Genomic DNA, 22,012 nt, shown 5'->3' on the forward strand with positions numbered 1-22,012 from the left:
AACGCTAATTCTACTTTCACGGCATTCAGTTGATTAATATCTACACATGACCCTGTAAGTTATTTACCAGAGTAACTTTGCCATCCGTTCAATCATCATTACTGTTTATTTCTAACTACGTGTTTATGTCCTGATGTGATAGGCTGTGTTTGCGCCCACAGCGGGGATTTGAATCTCATCCGTCTTTATTAAAAAAACGCGCTGTCGCCGCAGGAAATGGAGAAACAACATAGGCATCACTGCTAATTTATGTATTCATCATCATCTCAATGCCCCGGTGTTGGTCCTCCTCATGCCGTCTGACGAGACCCACTGATGTGTGCCAAACTCACTCCAAAGCTTGAATTATTTGAAATGGTTTTATTTAAATATAAATATGTGTACAAAGTTACAAGCAACAATAGCTCATTTTAGCAAATAAAATTATTTTAAACATTATTTAAAAAAAAAAATTAACAGAAGAAATAAGAGTCAATTAATTTTGTGACACCTAACCTTGCACCTCTCCGAAACTTATAAGTAAAGTGGTAGAAATCATTGTGAACCAAATAAAGTCAACTTAAGATATAGATATATGCATTTATAATATAAAGGTACTTTACAATAGAGCAGCTTACACGCTGTACATTAAGGCTTATATAAAATATAAAAATAAAGACAAGCAATGTTTTGTTTTACCTATCTTACAGTTCATTTTCAAATGGAGCCAACCATTCCGGCTCAAAGGAAAATGGCAGTATGGAAACCTGCGTTTCCAGGTTTCCCGAATCGAAGTAGGGTGCAGTAAGCGATTTCTTACACAAGGAACAAACAGATGAGAAGAGATGCTGAATACGTTCACATACACACGTCATCTGCATGCAACAGACAGGAGTGAATTTCCCAACAATTTTTACAGTCGTCGGAGTGGCTCTAAGTGGATATGGATAGTACTGCATTTCACTTGCCATTTCTTTTTATGTTTTTTTGTAATGTAAACATGTTCGTGCTACCTGACGGTGACAGCATAACAATCACCTTGGCACACTTGTCTTAAATAAAATACAGTGGTCACGTAAGGAACATTACAAGAGTATTACTGCACACCGCAAGGCCATGTGGTCATTTATTTTTGCGAAACGTGGCTTCAGTTTAGAAACCAAAGTCTCAAAATGGGCACTGAACTCTGCTCTCCAACGAATCCTTGGGAGTACAGCTTAAAAAGACCACACATTTAAATTTGTGGGATATATTTGGGGTTTGGCCAATCAAACCTTATGGTTTTATCCGTATACGTTAAATTACTCCAATTCCAGTTTCCTGCACTGGAGGATTTACATAAATACTCCCTTGAGAGCCCAAAAGCAGTGCTGACCGCAGAAGGAGCTTTTTGGAAAATACAGTACTCGACATCCTCAGCTCGCCTGCTTTGTGGATTGAACTTTGAGCCACGTTATTTCGGCAAGACCTGTTGTCATTGATACACAAATGTGCTTACAATTCCATCAGCATGCCAACAAACACATGTATTTTTTTACATTTTGTACTTTATGTATATTTTGATTGTGTTTTAGCGTAGTGTCATGATCTTGTCCCCTTTAGCTCAGAAGAGCAGTCCTTTCTTCCCCATCACTGCCCTTTCCAGGATCTGGAATTGTCAGCGCTAGAACATTTTTACGAAAAACAGTGTCACGTAGACAAATTGAAGGACAGTAGTGTTCATTTGTCTTCAAGTTCATCATTTGGACGAAGGAAATCACATTAGTAGCTTGAACAATCAGAAGGTGACCTCAAGCCTGAGCGGCACATCACAGTTCCTTCGAACGAAGTTGCCCATCAATCCAACATTGACTTCAGGACACCGATAAACCCGGGACCGCATTTTTAACTCTTCAACTTCAATGCACACTTGACTCTCAATGTCTGATCTAAGTCCTTCTGTCGTTGATCATGCAAGACCCTCAGTGGGTCTTTCAGGGAGCCGATCACACGTGAGTCTGCATGCGTTGCTGCGAAGGCCGGCCATAGTCAGACTGCTGCGATGACACCTGCGAAGATGCGTACGAAAAGCGGGAGGAATTGGACACTTTGCTGGCCTCGTCTGAAGTCTCATACGAATCGACCTTCTCGTAGGACGTAGGCTTGACGTAGTTAGTGAAAGCGCGTCCGTAAGTGGCAGGCAGGTAGGCGGAGCCAGGGTAGATGGGCTCCTGGGGATAGATTGTGGGAGTTTGCTGTTGTTGAGCTTGTTGTGGCTGTTGTTGATCATAGTTGGTGCGGTTGGCCGGGGTCGTTGCGTACCGCTGGGAGAAGTCATAAATTCGGGGTTGGGTGGATTGCTGGCCATACAGGGGGCTCGGTGAGGGAAGCTGAGAGGGAGTGTAGACCGGCCGCGCATTTGACACATATTCAGGGAAACCGGTTCTGGAGATGTGGCGGTCATCGTGAGCTCGTACGTTGTAGTAGCCATTGGTGGGGTCCTGAAAAAGAGTAAAAGAACATTGTTAGATGTGGATTGGTTTCGGAAATAACAAATAAACTATGTGTTTGATAACCAATCATTGTTTGTTTTGGTTTAACATGATTCAGGGTGTGGTGTAACACACATGGAAGATCAGCAAGCGTTATTAAGTACTGTAGTTTCCTCAAACCTTTGAAAACAACCGTTTGCTTTTTGAGTCATGCTTTGTGAAATGTAATACCTTAATATCTGATCTTTCATCATCTTCCTCCTCCAGCAGGTCACTGTGCTCTGTGCGAGATGTTCCTGGAGACTCACTGCTGTTGGGTGCCTGATACAAGTACAGAGATTTGTCCTTAAGAACGCTTTGTTTTTAAACTAATTTCAAGTTAAATTTGGCATTACACCACTGGTGTCATCAAATGTAAACTAAAAAACAACACAGTGTTTAGAATTGAAGATTACAGATGCAAAACACTGTAAGGGCGCACGCACCTTTGGCCAGGTTGCCTTGAACGGTGCCCGAGCAGTGAGCACGATTGGCCCCACTCCCCCACAAGCTTGCACTCACACTGACTGTATTTTGTTCGATCCGTGCCCAAGCATGCTTTTCGTCATTAAAATGCGATTGTTTCGAAGAAACAAAACAAAGTAAAGTGCTCTTTTAGAATGATGGACCCCATTGTAATGTTACATTTGTGGCTTTTTATTTTGAGTTGCTTGGCACGTGGTGATACACAGCCCCCTCACATGCCTAACACACTTATAAGTCGATCTATCGCTCATGCAACTCAGATGTGTAAAAATAACTGAAGAAGGTTTTTACATAGGCAGATGATATTGAATGACTGTCATGCAGCTGACATCTCGCCTTCTGAACCGCGCTCTGGCACAATTTGCACACACCCTGTGGGTTCCAAATCCAACTGAACCATGCCCGAGCCCCTCTCTGCAACCAGGAATTATTCCCCTTATACCACGGTAACCACTAACATTGCTCTGGGGGTTATTGTAAGACCTCTGACAGGTTAGGTGTGCGTTTTACAGAAAAATAATCAACCCCCATGGAACATTTCTCAACCAATCAGAATAAGGCATTCAACAGGCCCGTGGTATAACCTATCATATTCGGTATATCTTCTTTAACCAGGTAAAAAACGCTTGCAGCTCGACAATTGAAATCCAACCTACGTGTGCTATCCGTTAGCCTGGCTCCGCCCTCCAACGTGCTTTCGCTTAATTTTCATTTCACTTCAGTACTACGTCTGGGACTGCTGTGTAGAGTTTCGTTTTCTCCTGCAAAAATCTGCAGGTCCAATCAGCGAACAGAGGGGGGTGGCTAAGAACGATGACGTTGAGGCCGTGCGTCAGTTTGAGTTGTAGTTCAGTAATGGCAGCGGAGAAAGACGTGAGAAAAGCTAATCGGTCCGTTGTTGCAAAACTGCCGAATATACAGAAGTTAAAGCCGGAGCAAGAACCAGGTTTGCTAAGTTTTGTTGTTCTGATTATTCGGACTTGTTGTTTCCAGCCGGTTTCGGTGCATGATATACGTCACGACCACACGTTAGCGACTGCCTATGGCAGATCCTGAGTGACTCTGGGCAGATCCAATAGTTTTAAACTTCAACAGAGGACCCTCCTTAACGGAAGTAACGCTTTACAATGGAGCGTGGCCAGACTCTCTGTACAAATGAAATGAATGTACGAGAGTCTGGTTGGACCAGGCTAGCTATCCGTCATCCAATTCTTCTTCTGTGTAAGCGTGCCATTTAAAAGATTCTGTCAACAAACCAGTATTCTAGGTATTTGATGAACATTTGGTCAATACCATAATGTATTTTTTGACAAAGTTGCCATTTAGTGGCTTTTGCATCTGAGCTATTCAAATCTTAAACCTACTACTGTCAACTTTAAGGTAAATCCTTTGCACAGTATGGTTGTCAAAGAGTGCTTACCATAGGCTCCTTCACGTCCTCTTCATCATCATTTCCACGGGCGGCGTTGTGATCGCTGTGCACGATTTGTACTCTGATGTCACTCTTAGACAGGCGGGTGCCCTTTTTGCCTGGTTGGAGAAATAGCACAGTGGATAAAGATTAATGAGGTGAGCGGTGAGAAGATTTCCAGAAAGGTGAAAAGGGCAATGCTGCTGTAGGCAAAGAGGTGGCCCCATAATTACCCTCTGTCTAGTTAGTCGATTTGATTTTTCTAGTGTATCATGTTTTCGAGAAAAAAAAAGCATAAGAGTTCTCTGATGACACCTGGCCTTTAACCTCACCTTTAGCAGCGTGTCGGCAGCAGATGGAAACCAGGGTAATAACACAAACGATGAAGACGCAGCCTCCTCCCACTGAAGCACCAATGATGATAAGCAAGGGAAGAGCCTCTGCAAGAGAAGAAGAAACTGTGACTGAACTGAATTATTTGAACTGAGATATTTCAAGATAAGCACGTATTGACTTCATTACAAGGTGAACAAACATACAAAACCAAAAAACAAGTAGATTTGTTTCTTATTCACACTAATAGTACACAGCTGAGGTACTAAAATGAACTCTTTAGGTGCAAAGGTGTACTTTTTGAAAAAGATATCGACCTAGTCACAGCTAGGAACCATTTTTACCGCTTGTTCTGATAGTGTATGATAATTTTTCACCCTAAGAAAATCTTTGAGAAAAGATTGTAGACTACCAAGAATCGTAAGAAATATGCTTAATTGTCATTAAGATTGTCATAAGGCATGAAATCTTAATGATTCTAAAAATATTGTTCATTCATAATTTCTCTTTTCCTTTTGATATTCGGCTATAATATGACCTGGACATGTACTTGACAGATTCTAGCCCTAGAAATGATTTCATTTTCGTTTCATCATAGGCATGTCAGGTCTCCAGATGATTCGAGAATAGCTCTCTGCTTGTCAGTGCGCTCGAAAAGAAGCTGTATTCCCAAGCCTTACTATACCGCATTCAAACCGAAGCATCACATATAGAAATTAATCTAGTGTGATCTGCAGTGGCATCGTAGGACCCGGCTATTGTCTCTAATCTCTGGTGGAAGAGGAGTAACCAGGCCTGACATACAGCGAGGCAGCCGACAGTAATCTAATTAGAGATTCCAGGAGATAGCACGGCCTGCCTCTCCAGAGGCTTGGCTCTGTTGCCTTGATGCAAATTGCTGGCGAAGACCTTATTTTTGGTGTCTCCCAGTACAAAGGCTCAAGCAGTCTGCCACGCTCTTAAGTCTTGTTTAAGCAAATTTGTGCACTATGCATTTGAAATGAACTGACCAGCGAAGCGTCACGTGCCAGTGCAATACTTCGGATCTTGATTTAATTCATTCGGGCTCAAAATCTATATCTTTGTTATGGAACGAATGTATTCATTAAGTGGACCATCTCCTGATTAAATGATATTGATTTGTTGGTGTATAATTAAGATACGCACGGAGTAGCAGGGTGTTTTGAGATGTGATTCCTGCATAGAGCTGACTCAAACTGGATTACGGCTCGCCATGACTAATTTTAGATAAAAGGCTCTGACTATAAGGTGGACGGACCGTGCTACTTACTGTCAGTGTTTTGAAATCGTCCATCCTAACGTGATTAAAATGGCGGTGCCAAACAGAGCCAGGCAAATAGCCAGATCTCAAACTTCTGCCATGTTCACTTTACTTATGGCTATTTTCCGCTCTTTCCTCCACTTTAACTCTCCACACTAAACTTCAAAAACATTTCCTCAACGCTCACTGATTTATATAACCAGTCAAAAGTTTGCACACACTGACTGAATTTGTTTTTAAAATCTTTGTTTTAAACATAGTTTTGTAGACAAACATAAATGGTGGCTACATACGCATTTCTTTATTATTAAACGGACACTTCACTTTTTTAAAAAATATTCTCATTTTCCAGCTCCCCTAGAGTTAAACATTTGATTTTTACCGTTTTGGAATCCATTCAGCTGATCTCCGGGTCTGGCGGTACCACTTTTAGCATAGCTTAATCCATTGAATCTGATTAGACCATTAGCATCACGCTAAAAAAAGAATGAAAGCGTTTCGATATTTTTCCTATTTAAAACTTGACTCTTCTGTAGTTACATCGTATACTAAGACCGACGGAAAATTAAAAGTTGTGATTTTCTAGGCCGATATGGCTAGGAACTATACTCTCATTCTGGCGTAATAATTAACGACTTTGCTGCTGTAACATGGCTGCAGGAGGCGCCATGATATTACGCAGTGCCCGAAAATAGTCCTCTTCTATCGAAACTCTTTGGTTATTTTTGAGCGCCATGCTAAATGGTCTAATCAGATTCAATGGATTATGCTATGCTATGCTAAAAGTGGTACCGCCAGACCCGGAGATCAGCTAAATGGATTTCAAAATGGTATATAAGTTAATATAATATAAAAATCTGGATTTTTTCCTACAGGTGATCTTGCATGAGAACCCCTTACCTTCTTCTTCAAGAGTGACCAGCGCAGTGCCTGTGCCAAAGCGGTTCCAAGCAGTGCAGTTGTATTTGAGTTGGAAATCTTGGGCGAGAGTCTCTGAAAGGATGAGCGAGGAGAGGACTCCGCGATCGCTGTTTACAGTCTGCACTGAGAAACGACCAGAAGAACCAGACACCAACATCATGTCCCCAAATGTCCACACCTACAAGAAGAGGAGACGGATATAAGGTGTTAGGTAACACTTTCCAGTCTCACACAGTCTCTCTATAGCCCTTTTCACACAGAGATTTCTGAAAATACAAATGCGTTCGGGATCGTTTGATTTGTGGTTCATTCAGACTGCCAGGAATTTGTGCATGCATTCACACACACACATACAGTAAAGACAAATGGCGTTTATAAAGTCCTGCACTTGGTACATCATTGGTATGTATGTACAATAAAACCAAGAACATGTGTTTTACAATGTAAACAGGGTCAAGGTTTTGTAAGCTTATTTTAAGCTTTGGTATATTCAAGACTAGTCCAGAATACACAACAGAACATCTAAAAAGGCTTATGTAGGGGTACAAATATAAATAAAAGATTCATCACCCTTGTAGTAGTTGTTGACTGTCTTAGTGTCAAGGATTATAATTTTCATTCGCTTCTTTACGCTGTAATGTCGCTTTTGGTTTACCACCAGCGCCGTGCCTCATGAAGCAGCTTTGTGAAAAAAATGCGTGAAGTCTAGCAGCAGGTCAGTCTGGGATCTCAAACAAGCTATTGTTTCTTTTCTTCACCTTCCCTTGCGGAGAGGTGAAATAGCGTGTTTGAGAAGACCTCCCACGACAGGCCTGAGGTGAAAGAACAACAGATAATAACACCTCCAATCCCCACCTATCGCTGCCTGCAGGATCAAGTGTTGTTTCTTTCCTTCTTTATCTCTCTGTCTTAACTTATTCTTGCTTTATCATTCTTTATTTCCCTGCATTTCTGTTCTTCACTATTTTTTGCTCTCTCCAATTATCTATGGATAGGTCTTCCTTCGTACAATGGGTCACCAAAGGTCAGTGGTGTTATGTGCTAATTGCTCTGCGTTGGGAAGGAGCTGTGGGGGTCTGAGGTCCGCTGTGAAGACCCTGGCATTAGAGCGGTTCGCCTCTGCACGCTTGAGGGCGAAAAAGGTGAGATGCAGGATAAGCCTTCTCATCGAGTATTCTATAGTAGGGCAATGGGGCTGTGTAACCGTACATGTATGCGGTTATGTGGGTGTCACGATTCGCGAATGGACCGAGATAGGCACACCGAAAGATGAGACGCACAGCTAAAGACACCACAGACACAGAAATGAGAGGGTATATGCTTACAATCTTGTCAGGGGGTGGGCTGCTGCCCACCAGGCACTCCAGCTTGCCCTTGGAATGCTTGACAGCCTGCTGCGTGGCATCAGCCGTGATGATGGGAGGGCCTGAAATGTGTGTGTGAGAGAGATGAAGAGAAATTGTAAGTTTATCACACATAAACTCTTTAATCATACAAGAAATAATACATTTGCTCATTAGTAATCTGCCTTGATGTGTACCACCTGCACCTGCATAGGGGTTGAAATGAAGTCATGCATACTGTAAGAATCTTTTGTGCTAGATTTTTTGCATAAATAATGCAATAACCTACAAAATATATCTCACACGCAAAAATATTGACTTAACATTTCACATTAAAGATTGTAAAGTAGAATTTTCTCATTAAGCCTATAGATTTTTTGTATTGAATAAAATGTGTTTTTTAATTGGCATATCTCTTCCTTTGTATAATCTTTTTGCAAGTGATGCTTATTCGTATCAATCGAAAACACAGATGAAATGAAAAGACAGCGTTTAGTTACCGTTGACAGTTAGAGTTACGTCTCGCTCTGCCACACCAATCCGAGGTACAATGGCTTTGCAGGTATATGTCCCAGAATCCTCTTGTGTCACTGCCTTCAGCTGCAATGTGTTACTGTTGCTCAGCACCTGTTACATAAAATTATAGTGAGCAGGTCAGATCCAATGCTATACGGGACATTTCTCATCATCAGGTTAGCCACATGTCACAAACCGAACATAACCACCTTTAACTTTCTTTGAAATATTGATGTTTGTGTGGTAGTACTGAAAAAAATCCTCAGACTGACGTGGTTCAATTCTTATCTTTATACCAAGTCGTGGAATGAAAATCATTACTCCGTGTCAATATTTCCACAGGAAGGAAAGATTGTGTAGACACGCAGCGCATTGTTTGTTCCAGACAGATCGAGCTGTGGCCCTCCGAGACGGCCATTACCATCGGTACCAGTCATCCATTTCGTTGCTTGTGGCTTACATGAGGAAAAGACCAATGCCACCAATACCAAAGGGAAAGCATTGACTCCGCCTGTAATTTCGTCTGCAGCAATCTTAATTACTGTCTAAAGCGCTCCAGCCTGGGTCCTCTGAGTCGACCCACTGCTCTAATTAAACATACGACAAAGGCTGTGCAGAATTTTCCAGCGTGTGAGCAGATACTTGTGCTACTTTGCCTGTGGTGCACTCGCGCACACGCCGTGGTCACTTGTTAGGCGGGAATGATCATTAGAGCACCCTCTCTCCCCGTCCACCCATCTCAACGCCGGCAAACTGTGATTAATCCGTTTAACACTCCCCTCGATTTTTCATTCGCCGGCACTCATCGTATTAGCCAATTAATCCATATCTTGTGGCGACAGATTGAACGGACTACTTGCGGAATCAGATCTGCCCGTTCTCGGGAAGGGCAGGATGGAGGGGTGTAGTCATGGCAAAATTAACTGATTACCTCATTGGAACCTTCTGGCTTTTCATCTTTGCCATCCCTCCCTCTCTCTCTGTTTGCTTTCTCTGGCTCTTTACAAAATCCGATTAAGCGGCAGGAGAGAGACACTTACAGGACAGGCTGATACATTTCACACATCTACCGAAGCGAAACTTTCATTTTAGGCTGGGAATCAGTTTATCCAATTGCCAAACTTCCATGAAAAGGATAGCTACGGTTTTCCAAATGCACCATCCAAGTCTGAATAGAAAATAAAGTGTGTGGGTCTCACACGCTAATATTAGAAATCTATTTTAGTATGATTTAAGAGAAAATATACACATTTTCCAGCTCCTCTAGAGTTAAACATTTGATTTTTACCGTTTTGGAATCCATTCAGCTGATTTTCGGATCTGGCACTACCACTTTTAGCATAGCTTAGCACAATCCATTGAATCTGATTAGACCATTAGCATTGTGCTAAAAATAACCAAAGAGTTTGGATATTTTTTCTATTTAAATTTTGACTACTCTGTAGTTACATCGTGTACTAAGACCGACAGAAAATTAAACGTTGCGATTTTCTAGGCAGATATGGCTAGGAACTATACTCTCATTCTGGCGTAATAATCAAGGACTTTGCTGCTGTAACATGGCTGCAACAGGTGTAGTGATTTTATGCCATGCCTGAAAATAGTCTCCTGCTATTGAAAGTTACCAAGGGGAGAATTTTCGGCTGCTGCGTAATATCATTGCGCCTCCTCCAACCATGTTACAGAAGCAAAGTCCTTGATTATTACGCCAGAATGAGAGTATAGTTCCTAGCCATATCTGCCTAGAAAATCACAACTTTTCATTTTCTGTCAGTCTTAGTACACGATGTAACTACAGAAGAGTCAAGTTTTAAATAAGAAAAATATCCAAACTCTTTTAGTTATTTTTAGCGCGATGCTAATGGTCTAATCCGATTCAATGGATTGTGCTAAGCTATGCTAAAAGTGGTACCCGGAGATCAGCTGAATGGATTCCAAAAAGGTAAAAATCAAAAGAGCTGGAAAATGAGCATATTTTCAAAAAAAGTGGAGTGTCCCTTTAAAGAGGATGACTGGCACGGGTTGTTGAACACATCGTGTGCCATATTGATGAAAAGAGAAGAGGTCAGCATACCACACTAGAGCCTTGTTTGGTCCAGGCCAGCGTGAGGGGAGGGTTGCCCGTCCACGAGCAAGTGAAGGCGGCATCCATTCCGATGTCTACTGTCTGGGGTTTAGGTTCAGTCAGTAACCTGGGGCCAACTGCAATATCAGAGACGGAGAGCAATTTACATTGAGTATGTTTCATTTCAGTCTGTGCACATGAAACGAACACGAATCTTATTACAGTTTTCTCATTTGCAGTCTTATTAAGATTAATATGCTGGAATACGTGAAGGAAATGAAAGGAGTGATTGCGTGGGGGGTACTGTTATATATTTTGAAAGCATACGATGTACGCATTTATTGCTTACATATTATTTATTCTTATATGAGAATGTATCGTGCAGTCTCACATTTGGAGTATGTGGGAGGCTTATTATGCCTAAATTGTACCATTGGATTGCCTTGAATAATAACAATTATTATTTTATAGATGCTGCCAAATTCATTTTCATAACAACCAACCAAAGTAACATGCTTGTTTTATTTATGAAAGATTTTCTTCTAATGCAACTTTTAGTACACCAAGTTTCTACCAGAATTCAACATTTCATATAAGGATTATTTAAATGGTACCTTGACTATGTCGCAATTTTTTAAAAATTAATATCTGTGAGCTTTATTATGTTTTTAAAATTCATGTGCCCTCATAATTTTTAATTAAAAACGCAAATCTCCTCCCCTCCTCATAAATGATTTCTCGTTACTTTCGATATTATGGTATGGCAGGTGGTCTGGGTGTGGGAAAAGATCACAGTGATTAGCAAATAACAACATGAACCAACTTCCAACGATCCAATCAGTTCTCATTGGACGAATTCAAGTCCAGCCCTACCCCTTTTTTTTTTCATTTCAGAAGCCGTTTCTCTCAGATACACGTCATCACAAGAAAAATAAGTCAATCGCTACTTAAATTTCATGGCGACTTTAATACTTTATATTTGTCGTCTACCACTAAAATCACTTGATAGAAAGAAACACAAAATCGCAAAATGCAATACTTATTTTAAGATGTGGAGACCGCCAGTATTTTTTATGCATAGTGCATTCTGCATCGATGACGTGTAATGGCTTTACTATAGTAAATAAATACCATGGTACTGTATCTACTATAGTTTGTGTGCATTTATATCTGCTGTTCATTTTACCATCTACTGATTGAAGACTTGTTTACCTCACTGTAGTGTTAATAGAACAGGTTTTGATTGCAAATTTTTGACGTCATGTATTGTGATGTAAACAAAATGGTGGCCTACGAGTGAAATGAAATTGATTAAAACCATGACATTTGTACTGTTGTTAATTTCACATTCATACAGCCAATCCCAGTATTAATCTATTACTTGTGTTTATAGCTGGGGTACCCTTTAAAAATGCTGTGTAGTTCAATGTCTTCTTAGTTCGTTAACCTTTACTAAAGAAAGCAAAGTGATTACTGAAGCAAGTTGACCAATGAAACTTTTCAGTAAAGAACTTACATTGTACATCGACCAAGGTGCTCACGTTTGTACTCCCTACTGAGTTGGACACTTCGCAGGACACTGGGTCTGTAAAGTAGGAGTGATCCACCGTAACCTCCAGGCTGTCGCCATTGGCCTCCGATATGGGAATCCCACCTTTAGCCCATCTGTTTGAAAATATGGAAACGTATATATGTCATTTCTATTCACAGTGTTCGCAGTCACTTATTGACTATTAACATCTGTTGAAGCAATCGCGCACAAAGCATTTTATCTGTTACTTATATCCAATTTAGGATTTGCTTTCGAATCTTAATCTTCTGAAGTGGATAATCTGGGATTATGCATTGAGTCTGTTGTGATATGAAATGTGTTTACCTGTAACCTGTGATCTCAGGGTTGGCAGAGGCAGAGCAAATGAACAACACTTTTGCTCCTTCCATCACCGTCTGAGGCTGAACAGACAGAGTCACAGACGGAGGATCTGGAGGAAAACACGTGGGATTAGATTCACTGCAGCAATAGAGGCATTACAAATCCTTCCCAATGACTTTACTGCCAAGCTCCAGGTGTGTAAATCTTGGTGACAGTCCTTTTTTTAAATCTATTTCCCTGTCTTAGTACACGTCTGTTTAACCACAAAGCTCTGCACATACAGATATACAAACATATTCACTCGTAGTCTTGCATTTTATCGAACTCTAGTCTTATTCTACATGAATGCTATATGTGCTGGTATTATTATTTTTTTAATAACATATTATAAGATGTAAAATAAGTCTTTGGTGTCCACAGAGTACATATGTGAAGTTCAAAATACTATATAGATAATGTATTATAGCATGTTAAAATTGCCACTTTCTAGGTGTGAACAAAAATGTGCTGTTTTGGGTGTGTCCTTTAAAAGGCAAATGAGCTAATGAAATGCAAACACTGATCGCCATGATAGTGGTTTGTTGAAATTGAAACTCAGTTGTGATGTCTATTATTTTCTCTCTCTCTCTGCACTTAAAGGTCACGTTCTTCCTGATCCCATTTTTTAAACCCTAGTTAATCTGTAATGCTGCTATTATTGCATAAATAATCGCTTTAAAATGATAAAGCTGAAAGTTCACTGCCAGGCACTATATTTTCTTTAACAGAATTCGTCTTTCAAAGCCTACAATGAACGGCCCGTTTGGACTATAGTCCTCTACTTCCTGCTTTAATGACGTCATTAGAAAAGATTTTTGACTAAACTCCGCCCACAGGAATACGTCAGTGGCCAGTTCAGCTAACGGCAAGCTAAGCTGCTATCGAATCACAACACACTAAACAAGCTACACAATCAGAACTCGGTACGTATTTCCGAAGGTGAGACTTCAAAGAGCAAGTGTCGCTTTGAAAAAATGATTTTGACATCACAAGGGGAGCCAAATTTCAATTACCCGTTTTTTCACATGCTTGCAGAGAATGGTTTACCAAAACTAAGTTACTGGGTGATATTTTTCACATTTTATAGCACTGGGGATCCAATTATAGCACTTAAACATGGAAAAAGATTTTCATGACATGTCCCCTTTAATGTCCTATAGTTTTAGGTATATACACATTTTATATACTGTATATGGGATATGTTGCTTTTACAAACAACTACCTTGCTCTTGGCCTATAACTAAACAATAAGTTCTACATATTGTGAATCACACAGTATGTAAAATAAACATGCACTCACGCTGAACATTGATGGTAATTGAAGTTTGGCGACCAGCAGGGGCAGCAGGGTTTAGGACTCTGCATGTGTAGGTACGTCCGGAATCGCTATCCTCGGGCACCATGGGTAACAAGCTAACAGCAGTCTCTCTCTTTCCATCCTCCATCAGACTCTGAAAAGACAACGATATGGTGTACAGCCAGTTAAAAATCAAATAACCTGAAAATAATCACCAATGATGTATTGACAATAATGTCAAGTTCTTTACAAAACTATCCACAACCATTGTTTTTATGCACTGTACATTTTGAATTCAAAACAAGAGACGTGGATAACGGACAGCATGGCTATTAATGGGAAAATACTTTTTTTAGTGAAACATTGTTTCGCCCGAATAAGTTCTGATATAAAACGCAGCTGTTTCTCTCATCTTATTATCACTGTTCAAATCACACAGACATGATAATCCTAATCTAATTGTCCTATATTTCCTGATGCGAGCCCTAATTTAATAAGAAATTCCCATGATGCCCATAATCCCATTTGATGGTAAGCCTGTGCCAGCCTGTAGGCTGAGCATCGTGGAGAATTAAAGCCTCCATCAGTTTGGCGAGCCAGGTGAGCGTCCGTGTTTTACGATGCTGCCGGGGCATTTTGCCGTTAGCACTTTATTCCAAAGACCTGTCTATCAGCTCTTCCCGGTGCACATCATCTTTAAAATCTATTTATTGTGCGCAGGAAATCAATACGCCTAAGTGGGAAGAGGTGTACAGTCTAGGCAGATTGCTGCCCACTGGAGAGCCTTAATGGAGATGAGGTACACTTTTTGGATGGGGCTAAACTAGAAAATTGGAGGGAAGGTGCGCAGCTCTGTACTGATGGTGTAGGGGAATTATGGGAAGAGGGTTCCCTGGGGAGCCCGGGAGGGGGGTGGGGGGGCAAATCGATGATGGGTCACATGCTTAACCTCAGACACGCTGAAAGCATTTTTATGCTAGATGGAGTCACGTCGCCGCCTGTCATCAGCCATCTTCCACTTTCTACCCTTTCTCTACATGACTACCTTCATCACGTACATCTCCTTTACTATAATCGCTTCTTTGAAATGTAATTTAGTGTCCTTACATCAAAATGGCTTTGCGTTTTCCTCTTTCTATTCTCTTAAAGGTCTTCTATGTTCATTCTTCTCTAATCTACTTTCCAAGTTTTATCTCTCTCTCCATTCAGTTTTGCCTCTCTTCACTCTATTCACTGCCGGCTCTTGCTCCTTTAAATGTGTCGTTTAGTGTCGTTTAGCGTGGTCAGAGAGCATGACAAATGTGACACTTTCGCACTTGCAGCCGGTTCACGCTCCACTGCACTTCCCATTGTGTTTCGGCATTGTTGTGGCTGATTTCCCCTCTCTCTTTTCCTCTCTCTTTGCTCTTTCTCTCTCAACGGAAACTGTATCAAACGCTTATGCCTGTCTGAGCTTTGACATGCTCCAGTTATGCTCGAGTATTAGAGCAACAGAGAGTGAGAGAAAATAGAGGCACAAAAGAAGGAAGCTGATGAGGATGTGCAGGGATTGAATTCAGGAAAAAGCTAGAGTGTTTGAAACTTAAGGTAAAAACTGTGAGATAGACGTAATGTGAAGGGTATAAAAGAGGGATCATCTCTAAGTTGCAATCAGGCATGATAACTTCGGATTTTCACGGCTGTCAGTAAATCTATCAACTAGCCTTAAAGGGATAGTTCACCAAAAATAAAAATTCTGTCATCATTTATGGCCGATTCACACGGTACGCGGCAAGCGACGAAATCGTCGCGAGCGTTTAGATGTTTCTCTTTAGGATTTTGGGTGCACAAGCAAGGTGTGCTGACCAACTCAGCTTTACCTCTGTAACTGCCCCTGTTTTGCCGCTTTTCGCAAGTCTTCTATTGACAATAAACAAGCTACTCGCGGCTGTCGTCGATTGCCGCGTACCGAGTGAAACGGCCATTACTTTCCCTCATGCTAAACCTGTGAGTTTCTTTATGCTGTTTAATACAAAAGAAGATATTTTAACCACACAGTTGACAGTACCCACCGACTTCCAAATTCAACTGTGTGCTCATTATCATTTATCAAAATATCTACTTTTAGGTTCAATAGAATATAGAAACTAATACAGGTTTATACAACATTAGGGTGAATATGTGATGACTTTGCGTGAACTATCCCTTTAACCCATGCACCCACAATCTTACCTTAGAGTAGATGGTATTGTGCATTATCTCTCCATCTCTGTACCAGGTAATCTCCGCAGCGGGTTTCGCTCCAGACGCTCGGCATGTCAGGTTATGAGGGGTGTGAGCTTTCAGTTTGACCACTGGCCCTCCCTCCACTACAGGATCTGAAGGGGGCACTGTATAAAGAAGAAAAGTGTATTTTAATTGGGAGAAAACTGGTATTTTAACAGCAATATACAAGTATGACACATGGGGGCGGTTTCTCGGACAGGGCTTATCCTATTCCCAGACTAAAATGCATGCCTTAATTTAAAAACACCTTGCACTGACATATCTTAACACACATCGTTGCCATTGTTGTGCACACCAGTATTGTTTTATGTATGGTTTGTTTGTAAAAACTTGAATGTCTTAAAATGACTAAGGCCTGGATTAATCTAAACCCTGTCCAGAAAACCACCCTATGGAAACCAAAGTCATTTCCAATAGATAATTCGAAAACCCACGGGTGGCAAATAACACATCAAGGCTAATCTGTGACACTGCAAAGCTAGCAAACACCATTGTGAGCCTTACATAGCTAATCAGGTGTACACACCAAACGCGAATTCAAAGATTTGCGCGAGTAGATTATATACAAAGTCAATGCAAAGATGCAAATAGACGCGAACTCGAGCAGGGCGCTGTGAATGACGCGAATTTGGGTGCCGCGATTGCCACGAAAATGCATCTTCAGGCAATTTTAAAAGAATCAACTGCATGACACAAAGTTAATCCCAAAAGTAATCTAGTGGGAGGAGTGCGATGCTTCGCGTTTGGTGTGTACACGGCATGAGGCCGATAGCAAATAGTATGCAATGCTATACATATAACTTAGTGTTATATAACATACAGAACAAAATTTGTATACTATTTTTAGGTCTGCACTAATATAAAATGTCTGTAAACAATACCGATATTCAATTACTTAGAAACCGCTAGATGCCGATAGTTTTGCTTTTTACTCCACGTTTCAAATAATTTTGTGATAAAGTCCTAAACATTAGTTCCGGTGCATTTTCCCGTCACCTTTGATTGCCAGGATAGACAATTGGCTGATGTAAACAATCAGCTGATGTTTAATAGTGGGGAAAAAATGCTTTTATCTGCAATATATCGGTGCATCACTATATATATATATATATATATATATATATATATATATATATATATATATATATATATATATATATATATATATATATATATATATATATATAATATCACTGTCAATATCACTGAGTTTGTACAATCTCGTACAGTCACTGTGTGTTTGTAAATCTTTACACCCACATATATAAATTATATACTCCAGCTCCTTCTTGACTGCCCTGCTGAAACATTTATTTTTCGCAAGCTGATGGTTGACCTATAGACTGGTAAATGTACAGAAAGATTGAAAGAGACTGGCTCTATCTGAAAAGAGGTTGAGACACTGCTCGTGCCCTTTTTACATGGGTGAGATTTGTCATTATGAGTCTATTTACAGGCACTCCGCCGCAGGCCCGTTTCATCTGAATTACTGATTCGTTCATTTGTTTGCATGGCTGTGCGCAAGCCTTGGGCAAATAGTGTCTGCCACCTTTGATGAAGGTGTCCATCTCGCCGAACAAGCAGAAACACACACACACACATAAAAAATACTTGTCTCCATCTTCTCAGCCACGTTTTCTCTTGCGTCTTCCCTGCTTCTTTTCTCCGAGCCAATTTCTGTTTTTGTATCGGAATTGTCAGAGGTCTTTTCGTCCGTCCTGCCCAGGCGTTAATGGAATCCGTGCACGAGGTGATTCTAATTTCCATGCGGATTCCCTGGACTGCACTCCTGTCGTTGACTTCTTTGACTCTGCTGGATTGCTTCGGTCTCATCCGGCGGCATTGATTTCCCCACATGCCCCTACATGCACGTACACACAGAAACGCTCGCACATACACGCACACAACTCACTCTGCTTTAGTCTGGGAATCCGTTGAACGTCGGCGGCGTGCACAAAGCCTATTGTTGTTAGCCGTGCTTTTCTTCAAGGTGTGTGTGTGCCAATTTTGCCTTGTTCAATAAGAGGTAGAGTTCTTGTTATTGCGCAGTTTGCAAAAATCTCTCTCAGAGTGCAAACTCTTTAAATTGCCCCATATTCTCTGCTATTCATGCACTTCTGCAGTGGAGGGAATTTGTTTCCTCAGCAGTTATAAAATGCATCCTTAGCTGTGTCCAAGTTGGACCACCAGGTGTCAGCAGTGCAGTACTGAAATCCCTAGCGGTTGCCCCCCTTCCCACCCCCTGTCGCTAAATGCCGGAGAATATGTAGATCAATCACATAGCGTTAATGTAAAAGCAGCCCTGCGGTTGATGAATTCTGTGAGTCACTGTAGAATGTGCTAACTGTGCAGACTTTGACTTTTAACCATTCACGCAAGTCATTTGTGACTGCCGCAATCACATTTCCCTGGCCCTTCGCCTTGTTAAGTGTCAGGAGGCTACTGAGAGAGAGAAATGTTGAGGTGGGGGTGGTACAATTGCTCAGTGCTTCTGTGGACTTCTGTTTTAAAAAGACAGTCCTGTTGTGGCGTGATTTAAAATTGCGAATAAATAATGAATGTATGACTTATGATTGCACGGGGGTGGGTTACACACAGGGTTTAATGCAGAGAAGAGAAATTTGCAGTGTTACGCATTTCAGGCCATATTTTAAAAGATGCTAATGAAATTGGGGACCATGAGGAATGTTCTAATCCCACCTGTTTTAATAATTAGTTTTATGGCAAAGGTTTTTCCTAGCTTTCAATCACACCTACTCACTTAAATCAAACAGTTCTTACCCAGCACTGTGAGTTTGGCTCTGTGTGATCGTAGCCCAGCCTGCGTTGCTTGACATTCGTAGATCGCATCATCACCCAGCTCAGCTGAATCGATCACCAGGCTGTGCTCGCCCGATAGCGGGTCACCCACCAGTGAGTAACGCACCCAACCTGGTACAGCAAAACACAAAAAACACATTTGAGATATAATACAGGCAATGAAAGACAAGACTAGACCCTATTCTGTGTGGTACATTAGCATTTTTGTGCAACCCTCGGTCAACAGCGTGAGCTCTGAACGACAACACGTGCAGCCAGACGAGGCTTTCAAAAGAGACAGCTTTAACCGTACAGGTTGCTAGTTTCAAAGCTGCTCGGGAAATTGGTTTCAAATGTCAACGCGTGACATCGGCTGTGATTGATTCTCTACCTCAGCTCGACCAGACGGCTGAGATGATTAGACAAATTAAACGCTAGTTTGCATTAGCCGCCGTGTTTGTTTGCGTCCACGTTTCTTCGCTTAATAGAGCCGCCTCGGAAGTCAGGCAGTGACATTATTCAAACACACATCTGCTGCTGAGGAGAACGGCTGCCCTTTACGTTACCTGCCAATCTATGATAAGTTTTATCTCCCTGTTGCTAATTGGAAAGGAAAAGATGGAGATAAGAGAGGACTAAGCCTCGGTAAATGGACTTCAATACGCATTACGCACCTCCTAAAAGCCGAAGTATGGTCCATTTTTACATGTAGCTATGTGAGAGTCCGCGTACAGGGAGTGTGACGCAATTTTCGTCATTAGAAAAGTGTGCGAGTACTATACGCACACCGCCGCATTTTTTTAAATCCCACGTACATTGTATGGCAGAAAATTAAAAGCTGCGATTTTCTAGGCCGATATGGCTAGGAACTATACTCTCATTCTGGCTTAATAATCAAGGACTTTGCTGCCATAACATGGCCGTAGGTCGTGCAATGACATTCCGCAGTGCCCGAAAATAGTCCCCTGCTATTGAAAGTTACTAGAAAGTTACTAGTTCCTAGCCATACCCGCCTAGAAAATCCCAACTTTTAGTTTTCTGTCGGTCTAAAGGGGATCGCACACCGGCCGCGCAGCTCAGCGCCGCGCAGCGCCGCGCCTAGCAGAACTCGGAGGTATTGTAAACTGGAAGTGCACATTAAATAGTGCGAGGTTCGTCAGATAGCGTCTACTTCAAAATGCAAAATATACGTTAGCAGCCAATGTTAATCCTTAATGATTTGGGACAAATATGATGTTATTTAATGTTAAACTATGTGAGTGGCGCTGTGTGGCGCGACAGGGATTTGAACAACTTCCTGAGTCACAGCTGGGCGGCGCGGACAGGCGCCACCTGGCGGCGCCGGTGTGCGTATACTCATAGAAAACAATGTGTTCAGTTGATTTAGAACGGCGCTGCGCGGCCGGTGTGCGATCCCCTTTAGTACACGATGTAACTACAGAAGAGTCAAGTTTAAAAAACTCTTTGATTATTTTTAGCGCGATGCTAATGGTCTAATCAGATTCAATGGATTATGCTAAGCTATGCTAAAAGTGGTACCGCCAGACACGGAGATCGGCTGAATGAATTCCAAAACTGTAAAAAACTTTTCTTACCAGGTAAATCTCGTTCTCCCCCCAGTGCCAGGCCATCTTTTGTCCACTGCACCATGCCTCGATATCCCACGATCACACAGGGCAGGGTCACCGATTGGCCGGCAACCACCACTTGGTCCTGTGGCTGCTGGGAGAAGTAGGCGGCTTCAGACACTGCAGGAAGACCAAAACATAGCAGCAGCAGATTAATACCTCGGTTGCTATTTGATCTTATGATGTAATTATGTATCAGAAGGCACGTTAAAGCAATACATTAGGAGCAACATATAGCTGCAATAACCTGATTCAATACATCATTGCGCTTTATGATAATAGACAGCAGTTTGAATCCGTGCCATCGGCTGCGGATACAAAGGCAATAGACTTTAGTCTCCCACTTCAAGCGTTCTTTTAACTTATCAATCTTGACTATTAGGTACTGTAGTTGGATTATCATGGTGAATTACAGAATAGCTCTCTTTCCTAATGCCTATCTATCTTTTCGCTCTAACCAGTCCAGCTTTCAGGTCAGTGATTTTGCTCAGGGAGAGAGATGGGGAAAGCACAGAACACATTAGCGTGATAGTATTTTAGTGCTGATTCAGCAAGACCCATTCCAGCGCACATTCACAGTCTTTCTGCCGCTTGTAATACCCTTCCAGTTACACAATGAAACATGGTTCGCTTGCGATACTATGGGGTATAGGAACATATAGTACTCAATCGACTTCAGTTCCTCCTTTTAAGAGAAGTTTCACAACTGGTCACATCACTGTGCCGGCTTGTTTTTCTCCAGCACCAGCAAGTGGCATATTAAAGTATGCGAAGTGATTGATGCAGAAAAGGCTAATGTTGCATCATCTTCATGCTGGCCAGAGAAAATCACAGTCCACAACACATTTCACAACAGTTTGGTTTCTGCACTTGTTGGCAAGGAATCTGGGCGTCAGCTGGTCATGACTTATTTAACTCTTTTCTATGCCCATATGGTAGCGACGCATAAAAATGGCATACCACGTCCTAGGGGGCTGTGCTGTGTTTTTGTAAAAGTGTATGTTAAATAATCAAAGCAGCTTTGGGTGTCCCATGAGGGCTATACGTCGTAAAACACAAGAGATTGCACCTGCCACGTCACCGTCTTTCTTTTCATATTTATTTATTTTTAGGCTCCGCTGCCATCATTTTCCTGTTTTTAAAACTTTGTCATTCCGACTGAATTTGCAAAACGCTCTCCGTTCTTGCACTACTGAAAAAGTAGACAAAAGCAACAAAGAGTCAACTCGTCTCTTTCTCAACACTACTTTCATGTACACACACAG

At 41.5% G+C, this 22,012-nt stretch overlaps 1 protein-coding gene across 1 annotated transcript in view; it reads right to left on the bottom strand.

The window, feature by feature from the left end:
• Nucleotides 1-443: 443 nt before the first annotated feature.
• kirrel3l (kirre like nephrin family adhesion molecule 3, like) overlaps nucleotides 444-22,012 on the bottom strand; it is a 52,905-nt gene continuing 31,336 nt past the window's right edge. Inside the window, exons 2-15 of the mRNA XM_065280660.2 lie at nucleotides 20,715-20,867; nucleotides 19,102-19,251; nucleotides 16,267-16,424; nucleotides 14,059-14,209; nucleotides 12,723-12,828; nucleotides 12,363-12,511; nucleotides 10,856-10,983; nucleotides 8,766-8,892; nucleotides 8,248-8,348; nucleotides 6,902-7,100; nucleotides 4,719-4,826; nucleotides 4,396-4,505; nucleotides 2,682-2,771; nucleotides 444-2,459 (exon numbers count right to left, since the gene is read on the bottom strand). Coding sequence (XP_065136732.1) covers nucleotides 1,965-2,459; nucleotides 2,682-2,771; nucleotides 4,396-4,505; nucleotides 4,719-4,826; nucleotides 6,902-7,100; nucleotides 8,248-8,348; nucleotides 8,766-8,892; nucleotides 10,856-10,983; nucleotides 12,363-12,511; nucleotides 12,723-12,828; nucleotides 14,059-14,209; nucleotides 16,267-16,424; nucleotides 19,102-19,251; nucleotides 20,715-20,867 — 2,225 coding nt within the window. The 3' untranslated portion in view covers nucleotides 444-1,964. The remainder of the gene's footprint in view (nucleotides 2,460-2,681; nucleotides 2,772-4,395; nucleotides 4,506-4,718; nucleotides 4,827-6,901; nucleotides 7,101-8,247; nucleotides 8,349-8,765; nucleotides 8,893-10,855; nucleotides 10,984-12,362; nucleotides 12,512-12,722; nucleotides 12,829-14,058; nucleotides 14,210-16,266; nucleotides 16,425-19,101; nucleotides 19,252-20,714; nucleotides 20,868-22,012) is intronic.

The sequence above is a fragment of the Paramisgurnus dabryanus genome, chromosome 8 (assembly GCF_030506205.2).
Source record: "Paramisgurnus dabryanus chromosome 8, PD_genome_1.1, whole genome shotgun sequence".
In the NCBI taxonomy this organism is placed as follows: domain Eukaryota; kingdom Metazoa; phylum Chordata; class Actinopteri; order Cypriniformes; family Cobitidae; genus Paramisgurnus; species Paramisgurnus dabryanus.